General features: G+C 50.1%; 1 protein-coding gene across 1 annotated transcript in view; it reads left to right on the forward strand.

Moving 5' to 3' along the window:
* Positions 1 to 1899: 1899 nt before the first annotated feature.
* Positions 1900 to 18489, forward strand: part of TBC1D10A (TBC1 domain family member 10A) — a 37986-nt gene continuing 21396 nt past the window's right edge. Inside the window, exon 1 of the mRNA XM_056116532.1 lies at positions 1900 to 2200. Within this exon, the coding sequence (XP_055972507.1) occupies positions 1992 to 2200 (209 nt within the window). The 5' untranslated portion in view covers positions 1900 to 1991. The remainder of the gene's footprint in view (positions 2201 to 18489) is intronic.

Here is an 18489-nt window from a genome sequence, read left to right on the forward strand (position 1 = left end):
CTTCTCTGGGCTAGTTCCATCCCCCCACCCCCATGAGAACCCCAGTCTGTCCTGGAAGCTGTGACTAAGCCCACCACTCTGTCTGAGACCCTGGAGAGAAGGAATGTCCTTCCAGATGGAGGATTTAAGACCAAAATAGCCTGTGCCCACTCCCATGTCTGCTGTTGCTCTGTTTATGGAAAACTGGAAACCTATGGAATGTGAAGATTACACAGTGAACTCAAGAATGTCTGAGCCACATGGCATCAAGGCCTTAGTGGGGGAAATCACTCAAGATTCAAAGTTCCCCTATCTGGGCTTGCACCGAGTCCCTCCATGGCCCATTTTATAGCCAACCACTCAGCTTAGTCCTGGTTCTTCTGGTCCATTCCCCGCTCTGTGCCTGTCTCCCACACAGGTCAGCAGTAAAATGTTTGGTGACAACATAAATGTGATTTACAAACCAGAGGGCCAGAGTGATGGTTGAAAGGCTTGGAACACACACATGTTGCCTGTGGGAGGCCCAGATTCAATTTCCAGCACCTCATAGTTTTCCAGCACCATGGGGAACAACTCACTCCTCACTCAACAACTACTTCTAGCCAATTGCCATTGTAAATGGCTAAGAGAAGCATCTGAGTATTTTTGGTTATTTCCCCCAAACCTCGACAAATAAATTGAATAAAGCACTGATGCATGAATATGTATTAACCTTGAGAGCATTATACTAAGTAAACAAAGTTAGACAGAGAAGGTCATGTAGTATATGATTCATTCCATTTATGTGGAATGTCCGGAAAAAAGACCTATAAAGACAGAGGAGAGAACCCTGGAGGTTGCTAGGGGCTGGGGGAGGGAGGAAGGGGAGTGACAGCTAATGGGTAGGAGTTTCCTTTCCGGGTGATGAAAGTGTTCTAAATTAGATTATGGGTATGGTTGCACAACTCTATAAATATGCTTCAAAAACAATGAACTGTACACTTTAAATTTTTGGTTTTTATGGTATGTTCATTCCATCTCAGTAAAGCCTTTTTTGAGAATTTTTTTTTAAGCCACACCAGGTGGTGCTCAGGACTCTGTGCTCAGGGTTCACTTCTGACGGGCTGGGTGTGGGGGGGGGAGACCACATGGGGGCAGGGAGTGGAACCTGCATCAGCTGCCTTCAAGGCAAGCATCCTACTAGCGGTACTTCTCTCTCTGGCCCCTCATTGAGGCTCGTTTTTTGGGGGGGGAGGTCACATCCAGCGATGCTCAGGGGTTAGTCCTGGCTCTGCGCTCAGGAATTACTCCTGACCGTGCTCGGGGGACCATGTGGGATGCCGGTGATCGAACCCAGGTCGGCTGCATGCAAGGAAAACCCCTTATTTGCTGTACTATCACTCCGGCCCCGAGGCTGTTTTTGATAAGGAGATTACGAAGAAAATCGGTAGGACTATGAGTAGATCAATAAGCGTTGGTCATCGTTCATTTTAATCGGGTCTCCCAGAGCTGAAATTCCAGAAACAGGGAGCCGCTGAAGAAGCTGTGAAACTCCCGACCGCGAACCACTGGAGGCCCCGCGAAGCTCCTTAAACGCGAGCAGCTGGAACAACCCGCACCCGCGGGTCCCTGCGGGCTAGCGAGGGGCCGGGGCTCCAGCGGCAGCTGCGCGACTCCCGCCGATGCAGCTTCGCAGGTGCCGGGGCGGGCGGCCGCCCGGAAAGGCCGGAGGAGCCGGCTCAGGTGCTCCGTCTTGATTGGCAGCACGGTGGGCGGGGCTCCGGGTGACGGCTGCCCCGCCCCCTCACGTCGGGCCGCTTGGCGCCAGCCTGGGGAAGGTGGGCGGGCCCGGGGTCCGCGGCTCCCATTGGGCGTGGGGGGAAGCTCCCTTCGGGGCGGAGGGTCCGCCCCCGTCGTGGCGGCGGCCAATGGATGCGGGGCGGGGGCGGGGCGCCGGCGGCGGCGTCGGCGGCGGCGGGGCGGCTGAGGTGGCTGAGGTGGCCGCGGAGGCTGAGGCGGCGGGTGCGGCCGGGATGGCGAAGAGCCGCGGAGAGAACGGGCCGCGCGTGCCCGCGGCCGGCGAGAGCCTGTCGGGGACCCGGGAGAGCCTGGCCCCGGGCCCCGACGCCGCCACCGCCGACGAGCTCAGCTCCCTGGGCTCCGACTCGGAGGCCAACGGCTTCGCCGAGCGCCGCATCGACAAGTTCGGCTTCATCGTGGGCTCGCAGGGCGCCGAAGGCTCGTGAGTGGCCCCGGGGTTCGCGGGGGCGGGGGCCGGCGCCGGGGGCGGCGGGACGTGGGCGGGGGCCGGGGCCGGGCGCGGGACCTGCGGGGCCCTCGGGGGGGACCCGCCGCCTGCGGGACGGACCGACCGGCTGCCAAGCCCCGCTCCGGCCGCGGACCACCCGCCCTTCTCGCCGCCGCCCCCCCGCGCCCGCCTCGGGCCGCCGGACCCGCCCCCTGGCCCGCAAGTCCGCTTCCGACCCGGGCCCGACTGGCCAGCCCCTCCTCCCTGCCCCCCTCCGCTGACCCCCCCCGCAGAGGGGGTGCCCTCCTAATGTGGGCGCGAAAGACCCTCGCCGCCCCGACCCTCCAGGGGGCTGCTAGGTGGCCGCCCCTCTCCCAACAGACAGATCGGCCGCAGTGCCCCCCGCATCCCTCCCACCTTTCCGCCTTTCTGCCCCATCCCACTCGGGTGCCCACGGAGCCTTCCCTCCGGATGGACTGAAATTACCCAGCTGGGATTCAGCAGCCCCCACCCCACCCCCACCGCGCCCCCAGTCCTGCCTCGCCCTTCCCCCCCTGGGTAGCAGATTGCTCGCTGACACGGGCAACAGGTGGGTGGACACTCCCCCCTTCCCAGTGCCCCGCGGGGGACAGCCCCTCGCCCAGAGGACTGTCAGCTGTCCCTTGTGTAAGCTGAGAATCCAGAGATGGGCAGTGGGCTGGCAGGGAGATCTGGGGGTCTGTGCTCAGAGCAATCCAGATCCTCTTCCCAGGGGCCCCCCCAGACACCAAGCACAGGCCCAGAACTGCAGCTGGGCAGCACCTTGTCTCTGGAATGGGCAGATTTGGGCAGTCCCACTGTCCACTGAAGCACTCCCTCCCAACCCCCTCACCCCCCACCCCTTTGCTGGGTCCTTACTAAGAGCCACAAGCCAATTTGTGCTCCCCTTCTCTGCCGTCGTGCCTTACCTGTCTTCCCCCAGCTTCTCAGGACTTACGGAAAGGCCTCGACTGTGTTTCAAAACCCACCGAACATAAGCAGTTTCATGAAGGCCACTTCCAGGATTTCCCGCACCCCCAGATTTCACATTCACCACTTCTCCTCCTGGGGAGAAAGTAGGCTCCTCCCTTAGAGAGAGAACCCCTTCCTCCCTACCCAGGAGGTCTTTATCCTCAGCCTCCTCTGACTTGCTCTTTTTCCAGACTCAGAAAGCACCCCTCATTCAGGTCCCTCACCTCAATACCTTGTCACAGAGCTCCAGGGACACGCTTGGCAGAACAAATGGGGACTTGGGGTGTTTTCTGAATTGAGGAACAGATGCAAAGAATCAGCCCTGGAAGGAGAGAGGTCTTAAATGAGGAAGAAAGTACAAGTTGCATTTGGATCTCGGACAGAAGAGCTCAGATGGGGTGGTGCCTTTGGGGACATAAGCACTGTTACTGCATGCTTGTTAGGCAGCTACTAAATCTTGGGGTCCTGAGCAGTGTGATAGAGTGGGAGAAGGCCTGACTCAGGAAATCATTCTCACAAGCTGTGTGACCTTGGGCAAGATCCTGAATCTCTGGGTCTGTTTACTCACTGTAAAGGACAACAGTCATACCTACTCCGAAGATTACCATGGGCATTACATGAGATCAGGCATGCGAAGGTTAGCTAGCACATTGCTTGACACAGTAGTGCCAAGAAAAATGCGATTTCCCTTTCTTTACTAAGAGTCTGAGAATTGAGAAAAACTAGGGCGTACCTCTGGCATTTGTGGACAGAACAAGGCCCAAGTGGGAGCACCTCCCTTTGGCTGTAGTCCCCAGCCAGGCAGACATCTGTCTTCCCGCCCTCCAACCACAAACCTGGTTTCTGTAGACTCCCTCTGCAGAACTGGTGTCTGTCGGACCAGGGTCAGATCCCAGGTCCCATCCTGTTCCTGCCTCATTTTCTTTACTGTCAGCCAACCCAGAATCTCTGGTGTCTGAAAGCTTAGACGCTCCCTGTTTATATTGTGGTTCTAAGAAACATCAAAAGTTAAGTCCCTGCCCAAGGCCCTACGAGGGGAAGTTATGGGAAGTTTCAGGGTGACCGCCCTTAACCCAGTCTCGTGGTTGAGGGCTAAGAGTCCATGTGCTATCCCAGAGAAGTGAAACATTACCACAGATGGCAGCGGTGGAGATGGAGGGGGACTCTGGCTTCAGACTAAAGGTCTTTTTCAGCCACCCTGGGCCAAAGGTTGTCTCAGGAAGGTCAATTTTGGTAGTTGCCAGGGACTGAGGGGGATGGAAAAGAAAGCAGATCAGAAGTTACCTTGCTTAGGTGACTGACTTTCAAGTGTCTCGGATGAATAGATTGTGACATCTTAGACAAGCTGGAGGGGATTTTAAGAAATTGATCCATTTAACCTTTATTTATTATAAAGATAAGGAACTGAGGCCCAGATAAGATAGCTCATGTAAGATCACATGGCATAGGCCTGAAAAATAGTTCAGTGGTTAGGACCCTCGGGTTTGATTTCTGGCACCACATATAGTCCCCTAGGCTCGCCAGAAGTGATCCCTGAGCTCAGAGCCAGGAGTTCAGCTGGATGTGGCCCATTTTGGGGGCTCTCTCCCCCCCAAAAAAATAAATCATGTGGCATATTAGTGGCAGAATCAGGACTTGAACCCAGTTGGGTAGTTTTCACTGATTCATTCATATGACCTATGGTCCTAGCAGGAAACCAGGTGTTGGACAGGTAAAACAAAGTTCCTAGCTGGAACCTGCCTCCTCTTACTTTTACTGGCTCAGCATTCTTCATTCATGAGCTGTGTAGGAGGCTAACCAGGATGGCCCGGTTAGCAAGGGGAAGAGTGTGTTATACCAGTTTATTAGATTGACAAGCTTTAGGGTTGAGGCCAGTCTTAATCATCGTTTCTCCTTAGGACCTTAGAGAAGTAAATGCTCATTATTTATTTAGTAAATACTATTTACTGATAGACATTTCAAGTGAGAAAGCTAATGAAAGTAACATGCTTCACTTAGAGATGGCCTTCATTATATCTATATATTTATATCTGTATGTATGTTTGTAAATTGAGCTCAGAGAGGAGTGATTAGCCATATCTCTGTAGTCAACTAGGAGCAAAGCCAGGAATTAAACTCCAGAATTCCTGACTCCCAGCCCTAGGCTCTTTTCCATTTCTTCACTTTATTTGTCTTCTGTTTTTTGGTTTTGGATTATACCCAGCAGTGCTCAGGGTCTACTCCTGGCTTTATGCTTTGGAGTCACTCTTGGTGGTGCTGGTGTTTGGGGGTGGGTATATGCATGTATTACCATATACCCTATATTGGCCGCAGGCAGTGCAAATGCCTTACCCTCTATCTCTCAGTTCTTATTTGCCTTTTGAGTCTATTCTGCAGGGAATCTTGGGTGGGCCTGCCTGCCAGAAAGAGAGACAAGAGAGCCAGTCAGGGAAGGGCCCTGTGAATGGCCTGGGCACAGACAGTGGTACTGGCGACACTATTATTTTGGCTTGGCTGGGACTGAGCTGGTTGTTGAAGGCTAAGAAAGACCAGAGAAAAAGAAAAAAGTGTCCTTAGGAAGGAGTGATGGCTAATGTTCCTGAGTAGATGTGTTTGGGTTCCTTCTGCAGCAAGAGGAGGGTCAGGAAGGGAATGAATGGTACCAGCTGGACAGAGGTCTTCTGGTCTAAGGGAGATGACTTGAGAGATCCGTGACCCTGATCACCCTCCACTTTTCCCACGTGATTGTCAGGACTGGCCTTCTGCAACTCTCCACCCAGCATCAGTCTGTTCAGTGCTGTAGGCCAGATGAGGTGAGGAGCTATGCTCTCTGGGATCCCGTGGGTGTTGACTTCCTGTTAAGGGAGTGAAAGATCTGAGCTGGGCTCATGAAGAAACATCTGGAATAATAGTTGTGTCTTCTGCTGATTCAGTTCCCCTGTCTCCTAAGTCCTCCACCACTTCTGGCCAACAATGTAGCCCCTGTGATTTTGGAAATTGTAGAACTGGCTTAATTGGCATCCCTATAGTTTGCCAGTTTTTGTTGGGCTAGAGCCAGGGCACTCTGACAGGCCAGAGCCTGCCTCCCTGCCTTCTCATTACCTTCTCATCTTTGTGAATTCAGAACATCCTCTTTTCTTTTGCTGTTATAGTGCCACAGAGAACCTGTTGCTGGTTGTGGAGTGGTCCCTGGGTGGCCCATATGGAAGGAGGCAGTTACACATGGGTTTTTAACTCTAGATCATAGTCCTTCCATTTTTTCTCCTCTGTGTCCGCTACTCTCAAAGGAAAATCAGGCTTGGTGGCCTCTTAGGTGTTCTAGGGCTTCAGACAAGACTCAACTTGGTGAGGGGGGCAGGTGGGCAGCATACCAGCTGCTGCCCTGGGAAGGTGCCTGTGTGTCCGTCTGCTAGGAAATCCTAAGCTGTGGGAAAGAGATAAGGCCATGGGGCCCGCTGGATGTTTTGTCCTGCCTGTCTCTGGGTCTGAAACAGAACCTCCAGAAGGCCAGTGAGGCCTGGCAATGGTCCAGCCAACCAGTCTGTTTACATGGAGGTAGAAGAAAGGCGGTACTCTAGGCTCCCTCCTCACACAAATTCTTGAGTCTGGTTGACTGTATGACCTTGGACCTACTGCTTCACTTTTCTGAGCCTCAGTTTCCCATTGTGAAACGGTTATAATTATAGTGACTTCGCAGGTGGCTGTGAAGTTTAAATGAACCAATATTTTGTCTTTGTAAGGTGGGAGGGTAGGGACCACACCCTATGGTGATTAGGGGCTATCCCAGATCCCATGCTCAAGAGTGACCTTTGTTAGTGCTTTGGGGGCCTATATGTCATGTGAAGGATTGAACTGGGGTCAACATCATGCAAGGCAAGTGCTTTATCTCTTGTGCTATCTTTTGAGGCTCCTAGACTGATGTTTTATTTAAAAGAAAATTTTTTTGGTGAGGGGGTGGGGGTTGGGGGATGGGGTAGTGTTGGTAGTGTTTGGGGCCACACCCAGCAGTGGATTATTCCTGGCTTTACACTCAGAAATTGCTACTACCAGTGTTTTGAGGGCCATATGGAATGCCAGGGATTGAACCCAGGTTGGCTAAGTGCAAGGCAAGCACCCTACCCTCTATACTATGGCTCCAGCCCCTGAACTGATGTTTTAATAGAGCATGGTATATAGTAGGCATTCAATGCACGTACCCCACCCTCTTAAAGAATGTAGGAGTAGCTGATAAGTTTGTCTTTTATTTTTCACCTCTCTTTTGTGTGTGTGGGGTGTGTGTGTGGCGGGGGTGGTGGTGGCGGTGTAGGGGGGTGTTGCTTGGGCCACATCTAAAATGCTCAATATGGGGCTGGAGCAATAGCACAGCGGGTAGGGCGTTTGCCTTGCTCACGGCCGACCCGGGTTCAATTTTCAGCATTCCATATGGTCCCCTGAGCACCGCCAGGAGTGATTCCTGAGTGCAAATCCAGGAGTAACCTCTGAGCATTGCTGGGTGTGACCCAAAAAGCAAAAAAAAAAAAAAAAAATGCTCAGTGCTTATTTCTGGCCCTTTACTCAGGAATCACTGCTGGTGGTACTTAGAGGGTTCATATGTTGGGCTGAGCCTGAGTCTATTGCATGGAAGGCAAGTGCTTAAATTCCTCTATTATCTCTCTAGGCCTTTCTCTCCCTCCCCTCCCCTCCCCTCCCACTCCTAGCGTTGCTCAGGAGCCATTCCTGCCTTTTCATTCAGTGGAAACTCCTGGTGGTGCTTTGAGGCCTCTTCATCTTCTGTTTTCCATCTCTATATCTGATAATGAGTGCCAGGAGGTCCAACCGCATGGGCAGGGTTTAATCATTACCAACAATGAAACTTCACTTTCCCCTCAGAGAAGTGGTTATCCTCATTCTGTACACTAGTAGACTGAAGATCTGAGAAGATAATGTCCCAGATTCACCTGCTGGTAAATGGAAGAACTGGGACTAGAACTTGTGTCTTGATGCTAAATCCAGTCACTAAGCCTTGCTGAGATGGCAGCTGGCAGAATACCAGGTGCTTACCGGTACCTGAGACTCCCACACCCAATACAGGAGTTAGCAGAAACTGTCACCTTCCCATCTCAGCATGTAAGGCAAGGCAGGTACCAGCACAGTGAAAGTCTGTGGCTAGCCAAGTCAGTGAGAAGGATCCTGGGGAAGCCCTGGAAGCATGACCAGGTCTAGCCTGCCCATAGCAGAGTTCAAGTTCACACTTCATTGCTCTTGACTATGTAATACTTATTGACTTTGATATCCAATTTCTGCCTTTTGATCCTTCCTTCCTTCCTTCCTTCCTTCCTTCCTTCCTTCCTTCCTTCTTCCCCCCCCTCCCTCCCTCCCTCCCTCCCTTCCTCCCTACCTTCCTTCCAGTGGTGCTCAGAGATCACTGCTCGTGGACTCAGAGGACCATAAGTTGTGCCCAAGATTGAATCTGGCTCAGCTGCATACAAGTCAAATGCCTTACCTACTGTACTGTTTCTTTATGTAAGGCAGAGATTATGTTCCCTGTACATGAATTGAAGGTTTGGAGAAGACTCACAGTTAAGTAACATGCAGTCATATTAGGAAAGAATTCCAGAACTTTTGACACTGAGTCTATATGACACTGCAGCTATATGGTCTTGCTCATTCTCTTTTCTCTTCAAGCTAATTGAGCCTCCAGGCTGGGATGCATTAATTACCCACTAGCACAGTCTCCCACCCATTGTCAGTATCCAACTAATGACCTTTTGTTGAGCCACAACCAGCTGTACACAGGGCTTACTTCTGGCTCTGTGCTCAGGGATCATTCTAGTGGTTCCTTGTGTGTGTGGAGGGGGAGTTCGGGCTGGGGGGGGGGGGGGGGGGAAGGTGGCAGGAGGAACCACTGCTGGGAATCAAACCAAGGTCCACCTTGTGCAAGGCATGTACCCTACCTGCTACCATCTCTCCAATCCCTCTAACTGATCACTTTTTTTTCCTGCAGCAGCACACCAGAAGGAGGAGGAGACCTTATTTATCTTATTTGTTGGTCCCTGCTAAATCTGCTGTTCTCTTGGACCTAGTCACCCTCCCTATCAAGGAGAGAACTTTCCTAGCTGAGCCACTGGCAAAGGATTGACTCCTGATGTTTTACCTGCTTAGAAACTGCTTCTGCAGGATTTCAGGGCAGCTGCCAGCTTTGGCTTTTATTTTCTCATCTTTCACTTTCTCTCCTTCCTTCCTCCAACATTCCAGGCCTCTTCGGCTCAAGGCCCTCATTGTTTCCTCTTTATTGCTATTCAGGTCTTTAGGTAGAGAATTAGGTAGTGGCCTCAGAAACCTCTAAAAGATGGTCGTGATTTGCTTTTGCTAGCTTATCTGTCTTAGCAGTGAGTTTCTCTATCCAACGTTTATGGAGCACCTACTCTGCCAGCCCTGAGACTAGAATAGGAGATTCAGAATTGAACAAGACATCTGTGTCTTGTTGCTCTCAAGGGGTGTTGAAAGACTGGTTGAAAAATAGAATCACAAGTAAATCATCACAGTGTTAAACAGTAATTATAGCCAGTAAAGGGCTGGAGTGATAGCACAGCGGTAGGGCGTTCGCCTTACAAGCGGCCAACATGGCCGACCCGAGTTCGATTCCTCCGCCCCTCTCAGAGAGCCCGGCAAGCTACCGAGAGTATTCGATATGCCAGACACAGTAACAACAAAGTCTCCAATGGAGACGTTACTGGGCCCGCTTGGGCAAATCGACCATCAACGGGAGGGCCTTTACCTTTACCTTTTACCTTTAAAGGCTATAATTGAGGTGTGTTGTTACTTTAGGAATATATAGGAAGGAAGCAGTTGCCAGCTTCACCTATAGGAGCCTAGCAAGAAGTGGCAGTTGATTGAGGTTTTATTCTGTTGAAGAACCCCTTCCATGTGCAGAGTCCACTCAAAAGTCAGCTCTTTGAGAAATGTGGTGTGCCAAGAGCAGAAGTTACAGGAAGAGCAGGGGGCATGGGGAAGATGTGAGTTAAGGAGAGGAAAGGAAAAAATGTTGAGCATTGCTGGCCTAATCTTGAACATGTTTTTCATCAAAGTCAGGCTTGTGCTGGCGTGGAAGATGGTACGAAGAGGAGCAGGCCCTCTTTATGGTGAGACCAGTTGGGAGATCCTAGGACAGCTCCAAAAGATTATGGTGGGACCTGGAGGAGGTCCGGAGCTGTGAACTATGAAGATGAAACGGCCAATAAGGGGCTGGTGAGATAGTCTAGTGGGTAGAGTGCTTACATTGCAAACACCATATGGTCCCTTGAGCCCTGTCAGGAGTGATCCTTCTGTGCAGGGCCAGGAGTAAGCCCTGAGCACCGCCAGGTGTGCCCCTTAAAAAAAAAAGACCAATAAATAGTTAAGATTTTGTTCTCTAACTGCCTGGCTATGTGGACTAATGGGGAGGAAGGAAAGTTTGGAACAGGGCAAAGGGGCCCTAACTTCTCGAACAACCTGTCCAAAAGCATTCTGGCCAAGGGAGGGGAGGCCAGCTGTGTCCTTTTGTCTGCTATGGACATAGGCTGTGCTGACTGTGCTTTCTCACAGTTCTGGACTCTCCAAGCTGCCTGGCATAGACTGGCACACCCAGAGTGCATCAAGGGGTTCTTTGTCTCTCCAGCAGGAAAGAGGGTTAGCTGACCTGGTTGGGAGGGTGTCAGGGGAGAGAGGTACTGAGCTCTGTGGTCTGCCTGGTAAACACTGTTGGCAAGGGAGGCCTCAGGGAGGGCCAGAAGAGGAGTGAGTGGAAGGCCATAAAACCCTTCTCTTAGAATGTGATGGTGGGGAGGGGGAGGTTTAAACCTTTGGGCTCAGCTAAAGCTGATCAAAGGCAGGCAGAGGGCTGGGTTAACTTTACCTGGAGATTTCTATTCATCCCATCCCTGATTCAGCTGTAGATGGGACAGTTAGATTTGATGCTGATGAAAAGGCAAGCCCTCAGAACTTAGGGGAACCCACTCATTTCTCAGAAGAGATCCTGGATGCAAATAGGGATTTTATCAAGTATGTGGAAAAGGGCACAGGAGTCAGGTGCTGCTGCCAGCTCTGTTCCTTACCTTTGTGGTTGGGACTTGGCTCATTGTCTCACCTGACCTTATAGTCGATAGTCCGGTTTCTCCCAGGCCTTTACTCTGTGTGTTAGCCCAAGGGGTACACACCCACTCCTTGTCGGACTTGCCACTGAAGTCAGTCCTTAAGTGGGTAACTCCTAAGCTAGAAGCTAAAGGTGTGGTGTGTGTACAAACAGATCATGAGGATAGTCCAGATAACTAGAGCAGAAGCATTTTTTAAATAAGACTGCTGTACCAGGCCGGAAATCTGAGTTCTAGGCCGCAAACTGGCTCTTTGACCTCGAAAACATTGCTGAATCTTTCTACCTCAGTTTCCCCTCACAGGCAACTAGTAAAGTAAGTAAAGACCCTCCCGTTGATCATCGATTTGCTCGAGCGGGCCCAGTAACGTCTCCATTGGAGACTTTGTTGTTACTGTGTCTAGCATATCGAATACTCTGGGTAGCTTGCCGGGCTCTCCGAGAGGGGCGGAGGAATCGAACTCGGGTCGGCCATGTTGGCTGTGTGCAAGGCAAACGCCCTACCTGCTGTGCTATCGCTCCAGCCCCTCACAGGCAACTAAGGGAGTTTTAATAGGGTGATGTTGAAGAACTCTTCTGCTGCTAAATTCTATGACTTGGTGTATATGGAAAGTGCCTTGAGAAGTTTTTCTTAAGAAACTACAGAATGCACAAGGGATTGTTCAAGTCTGAGCGGAAAGAAGCCTCCGCCTCCAGCATGCTCTGCTTCTTCTTGTGAGAGGACCGTTCTCTGGATCTAGGCTTTTGCTTTGTGGCCTGCCTGACTTGGGAGTGTAATCAAATCAAAGGACCCTCTGATCTGTCTGCTCTTTAGTCTGCAAAGTGCTTTTCTTCTCCTTGCCCTGTAGTAGTCCTTACAGAAACAATGGGATGTGCTTTCTTTAACCCTTTTTTTACAGACAAGGAAATTAAAGCCGAGCAAGTGATCATATTGGATCTGGAACATAGGATTCCTCCTTCCCAATTTTACATTTTACCAAAACTGTTAGCCACTGTGAGGCCAGTTCTCCCCTCCCTTTCTCAGCCGTAGAACTTCAGCCAAGCTCCAAATATTTACATTCATAGTAGGCTTCTTGAGTTGCTTTTGATGTTGAATTGTTATGATGGATGCATACTTCCTGCCCTAGGTCTCCTCACATGTATCTCTAATAGGTACCCCCAAGATGAGACAGGAGCAGCAGAGTTGTGAGGTTGCCAAGGAACATAATGTGGAGTTTTCTTTCTCCTTCTGGCCCTGACTGTGTGTCCAGCGTGGCTCTTTGCAGGCAGCCACTTTTAAGGATGCTGCTGCTGCTTTCCTGTCCCTTGTTTTGGTTTTACAGAAAAAAAAGACTCTAAACTTGGGCCTGGGTGAGATTGGGTTCAGAACACCAGCGGTCCTGGCTGCAAGTTTGACTCACTTGTTTTTGGATTGTTGTTTTGGGCCATACCTGGCAGTGCTTAGGTCTTACTCCTGGCTCTGTGCTCAGGGATCGTGGCAGGGCTAGGGGATCAGATGTGGTTCCAGCAACTGAATCTGAATCTGCTATGTGCAGGGTAACTCTACTATCTCTCTTGTCCCTGACTGACTTTTTAGCCTTATGTCTAAGTAGGTCAGATGGTGGTCTTTGGGAAGGGGGATGTTATGAAGTTAAGGGTGGTGACGTTAATAAAGCAGCCAGTACGGGATCTGCCACAAAGCAAGGGCTCCATGGCATATGATGGGTTTTATGTTAACTATCCTCACGTCAGACTTTTGGCATAATGGTGAGAGAATATGGCAGCCTGGTTGTGAAGCTTCAGTTTCACCCAGTTCTCATGTCTACCACCCTTGGTCTTTAAGGATAAGGCAGGAGCCAGTCTCACTCAACGTGTGTGGTCTAGAGTTTTCGAGTCTGCCAGGGCAGATTAGAAATTTTCCTCACCCCTGTTTCTCATTGAATAATTTGGGAGCAGAGCCATTAGGTGACCCTGACTCTGAGGATACATATTTAAGAACCTGATCTTTTGCTTTAGTCTGTGAGGATAAAGCAGAAGTGAGAGCAGAGTTGGATCTTCTGAAAGATTTGATTTGAAGCATACAGCATGTAACCAAAGGCCTCCTGGGACCGCTCTCTTCCTGGGTAGTGGTAGCATTTGGGGAAGGAGTGAGAATTTGCTTTAAATTCTCACTCCTTCCCCACTAAGCTGCAAGTTCCCCCGGGAATCAGGCACGCGTGTGTCCAGCCTAGTAGATAGCATGACATTACATTACATTACTGGAGTTGAGTGACAGCACAAGAGTAAAACACAGACGGGATTCAACTCCCAGGTTGGTCCTCTGCTCTCCTTAGAGAGTGATTAACTTGCTGACAATCTGAGTTTCTTCATCTGCAGAAGGGGGTAAATAATTAAAGAATGTTTCTCACGAGCTAGTTGTCAGCACTAAATGAAATCATGTCAGTTAAGTACCGAGCACTACTCCTGGAACATGGCAAGTGCCCGGAAAGTGTTGTAATTGGCATTCGGTTATGTTAATTGAATACTTGAATTATAATGTTGTTAAAAGCCCATCATCGAGTACATCTGTGCTCAGCCCCATGGATTTTGAGGAGGATAGAGAGTTTGCATCAGGAGGCTAGGGACACAGCTCTGCAGTAGAGCACTTGCCTTGCGTAGGTGTAGCCCTGGGTTGAATCCCAGCACTATCAACTACAACAACGACAAAAATTTAAATAAAAGTTAGTATCAGGATGGAGAAGGAATGTCCCTTTATCAAGCTTTCTCTTTGTCTTATCCAACCAATCAATCTCAAGATAAAGGACAGTATTCCCACTTCACTGCAGAGAAAACTAAAGCTCAAAGTGGCTGAGATCACCAAGCTAATGAATCTGTGAACACATACATATTCCTTGAGCACCCACTAGAAAGGGGTTTTGTCCTAGGGCCATGACACACTTCAGAAAAAGACACCTGCAGAGCCCCTGCCCTCCAGAAGAAAGCTGCTCGTGGAATGCAGCCTCAGCAGAGTGGAGAGTTGGGTGGGGAAGCTGTACCGGCTCCACTGGACGGATCACATTCCCCAAGGAAGCCAGGCCCATTGCTCTTAACTCGTTCATGCTCAAAAGTCATCTGGTGCCTTTCTTCCCCTAGCCACTTCCTTTTTCTTCTTTCTTTCTTTTTGGGTCACACCCAGTGATGCTCAGGGATTACTCCCGGCTCTCCACTCAGTAATTACTCCTGACAGTCTGGCCACTTCCTCTCTCCCTTTCGAAGACCATCTCCAAAGTCAGCTAGCTGGGCTAGGGAATATGGCTTAAAAGGCTGGAATACATGCATTTCTTGCAGGAGCCCCAAGTTTCATCCCCAACACTAACATGGACCCCTGAGTACTGCCGGGGTCATCAGTGTGACCCGGTAACAACAATAAAAAAGTCAACTCCCCACTAAAACTTTCCCTGAACACCTGCTTCCCTCCCCAACCTGAGAGGTTTCTTGTACCTAGCACCTTCTACATGCTCTGTGGTAGCACTTTGATATGTGTTTATTATTAAAAATGTTTTTCCCCCTCTATTCCCTTTTGTTGTACTTATTGGTGTAGTGACCAGGGGTCACACATTTGGTTGTGGTGCTCATGGGCACTGTACCAGGTTAGTTGTATTGCTTACACGCATGCTGCGTTGCAGTGAACCAGAGTACCTGCTTGGTGGCAGCACCAGGGACTCTAAAAAGCTGTGCCACTCTTAGTTTATGGGAGGTCCTTGGAATATAAGTGTCAGCCTCACATATGCAGGACAGGCACTTTCCTCCTGAATCCTCCCCCTCCCTGTTGTGTGCTGGTTATCTGTCTCTTCTGCCAGATTGACCCGCTGAAGGCTAGGAAATGTATTTTATTCATTGGGTGGGGGTTGTTTTGTTTTGGGGCCACACCCAGCAGTGCTCAGGGCTTATTCCTCTCTCTGCTCTCAGGGGTCATTCCTGGAGAATTCAGGGAACCACATGGGGTACCGGGGATCTGAACCCAGATCAGTAATGTGCAAGGCAAGTGTCCTACCTGCTGTATTTTCTCTCCAGCCTCTGGTCATTTTTTGTAGACTCATGGCCTAGAATGTGAGTTCTAGAGAAATGTATGGAATGTAATGAGTGACGGGTTTTGTTCTGGTCCTGGAGTAGTTAGGAAAGACTTTGTAGAGATGAGGAGGAATTCCAAATGGGGCAGGAATGAGTGGAACTGCATTAGAATAAGAATAAAGGTAAGGAAGAATTAGTCAAGGGATGGGACACCTAAAGAAGGAGAAAAAGGAAGTGTTTACAGGGAATAAGAGGCCTGAAGGGGCTGCAGAGATAGTACAGTGGGTAGAGCACATGCAACTAACTTGGGTTTAATCCCCAAGTCAGACCCATATGGTCCCCTGAGCCCTGCCAGAGTAATGCCTGGACAGAGCCAGGAGTAGGACCTCAGTACCACCAGGTGTAGCCACAAAAGTAGGAGGAGGAAAAGGGGGTAGGAAAGAGGGGGAGGAAGAGGAGGAAGAAGAGGAGAAAGAAGAAGATCTAAGAGACACAGCCTGAGTTGGAGGGTTGGTGGGGCAGCACCCCAGCAGGGCTCAGGGACTGTTCCAGGGTCTGTGTTCAAAAATGACCTCTGGTGGCGCTTGGGGGAAGCACATGTAATGTGAGGGACCCTAAAAGGGTTGGCTGCATGCAAGGCTAACACACCCGTTCTCCCTTTTGACCAGGACCTGAGATTGTTGGACAAGGAGGGTGGCAGGGAATCGGGAGTCTTACAGGGAAGAGGAGGGGCTTTACTAAGCAGTGAGTCAAGACTAATTTGATAAGATCCAGCAGTAAGATAGAGCAGTTTGGTAAGGACAAGTGAAGGACCATACATGAATCATGGTGCCCACAATGAGATTGTGATCTGAGAACCCAGTATTTCCAGCACTGCTTTTGGGGTGGAGCTTGGGGAAGGCTTATCTCCCATTGGGAATAGTCTCCCCGCTTCTAGCCGTCATGAGAGCTGCCTTTGGAGTTTCTGCTGTGGTCTTTACCTTTTTTTGAGCTGAGAGAAGGGGGGATTTTTTGCTTTTTACTTTTTGGAGCTAGCAAGACTGGTACCTCAAGAAACGTTTCCTCCTTCTGACATGAATGGGGGTGGAGCTGCGTAGAATGGAGAGCTGGGCAGAGGCCCAGGACACCGAGGCCGGTGAAGGGTGGAGAGAACCTGTTTACTATTGTGTGCTGACAAGGGCTGGAAGGAGCAGGCAGAGCCGGGGAATTCCTTATGGGACCAGGAGGCAAGCCCTGAGCTAGCTCGCTTGGGGAGGACTGAGAGTGAAACAAGCCAGACTGTCTCCCCCTAATAGGGAGCCGGGACTCTGCCTTACCTTCCAGATGGGAGCTTTCAGGCGAGAAGGAGGCAACCCCATGCTGCTGACATACAGTGTGGTTTGGGGAAGATTGGTTTTCTTCTTTCCTTTTGTTTTTTTGGGCCACACCCAGTGGTGCTCAGAGGTTACTCCTGACTCTGCACTAGGCAATCATTCCTGGCAAGCTCAGGGGACCTTATGGGATGCCGGCATTGAACCCAGGTTGACCATGCACTAGGCAAGATGCCCAACCATTGTACTATTGCTCCAGCCCCAAGATTGGTTTTGTTTTGGGCTGCAGGTCTCCCTGGCTGTCTGGGCTGGAAGTAAATTCACTGGGTGATCTCACAGGCCTCCCAGCCCTGACCGCGGCTATTTTGACCATTAGCACACCGCCACCCACCCTCTCCCACTTTCCAGTTTCCTTTCATTAGCTATTATGGAGCTGGCATAAAAACTATTTTTACTTTTAGCCATTATCATCTTTTAGGTTAATGAACTCAAGAGGTTGTTACCCAGAGTGCAAAGTAGATCATCATTTTGTTTCTTCTCCCTTTTTCCAGCTCTGGGTTGGGGAGGGGAGCTCCCCTGCATTCTTGCCCATGGATCTGTGATCTTTGCGTATCTCCTTGTCTGTTGCTTATTTCTGCTCTTCTCAGCATAAAGAGTGGTGATTCACTACTGGGTGGTAAAGAAGAGGGAAGGGAAGGTGGCAGGTATTGCAGCGCGATTAACATGCAAGGCACTTTATATTTATTGTGTGACATAGTGCTCAAGTGGCAGCCTTTTCTCCCAGGCTTTTTAACCTTGAAAAGATTATTTACTGGACTTTAGTTTTCTTGTCTGTTAAATGGAGATCATGCTACTTACCTTTGTTTGTTTGTTTGTTTTATGCACACTCAACTGCCCGGGGCTTACTCCTAACTCTTCATTCAGGGATCACTCCTGGTGGTGTTCTCAGGACCATGTGGGGTGCTGGGCATCAAATCTGGGCTAAGTACATGCAAGACAAGGGACCCTACCCGTTGTACTTTCTCTAAAAGCCACTTCCTTGGGGTATTGTATGCCCATGTTTGGATAGTTAGAACACAGCTAGTGAAAGAAATAGTTTAGCTTTACAGCCTCATATGATCTTCACCGCTACTCTTTGACTCTTTGAGAAGGTGGCATTGCCCACATATTACATGCTGCATTAGGTATTATATTGCCCCCTATTCTGGAAAACCAGATGCTCAAAGAATGGAACAGCCTGTTCCATTCCATATAGTCATAAAGTAGTCAAGCTAGGATCAGAAGCGAAAAGTTAGACTGTATCATTCAGTAAATTACTTAATCTCTAGGGGACTCAGTTGCTTTATGGGTAAAATGTAGATATTCCTTCCTTGTTGCCCCTCTGTGTAAAGATCAGTCAGATTGAAAAAAAGGGATGTGAAAGTGGTAGGGAGGGTGGAAATACCAGTCACCAGTAGCTACCATTTGCTGGCAGCCCCTTAGGCTGGGCCTTTTTTTTTTTTTTTTTTTGGTGTGTGTGTTGGGGAGGTGGGGGGTGGGATTGCTGGAAGGCACACTTGGTGTTCTGGGCTTGCTCTTTTTTTGTTTTTTGTTTCTTTTTGGGCCAAACCTGGAAATGCTCAGGGGTTGCTCTTGGCTCTGCACTCAGGAGTCATTCCTGACAGTGCCTAGATGGGATGCCAGACATTGAACCCAGGTTGGCCGCATGCAAGGCAAGCACCTTATCTGCTGTACTATCGCTCTGGCTCCACACGGCTTATGCCTGGCTCTGCATTTCTGGCAGGATCTGGGGACTCTATAGGGTTCCAAGGATTGAATCTGGGTCAGCCATGCACAAGGCAAAAATCCTACCTGCTATAATATCTCTC

Source organism: Sorex fumeus, unplaced genomic scaffold (genome assembly GCF_029834395.1).
Source record: "Sorex fumeus unplaced genomic scaffold, SorFum_2.1 ptg000032l, whole genome shotgun sequence".
NCBI lineage: Eukaryota > Metazoa > Chordata > Mammalia > Eulipotyphla > Soricidae > Sorex > Sorex fumeus.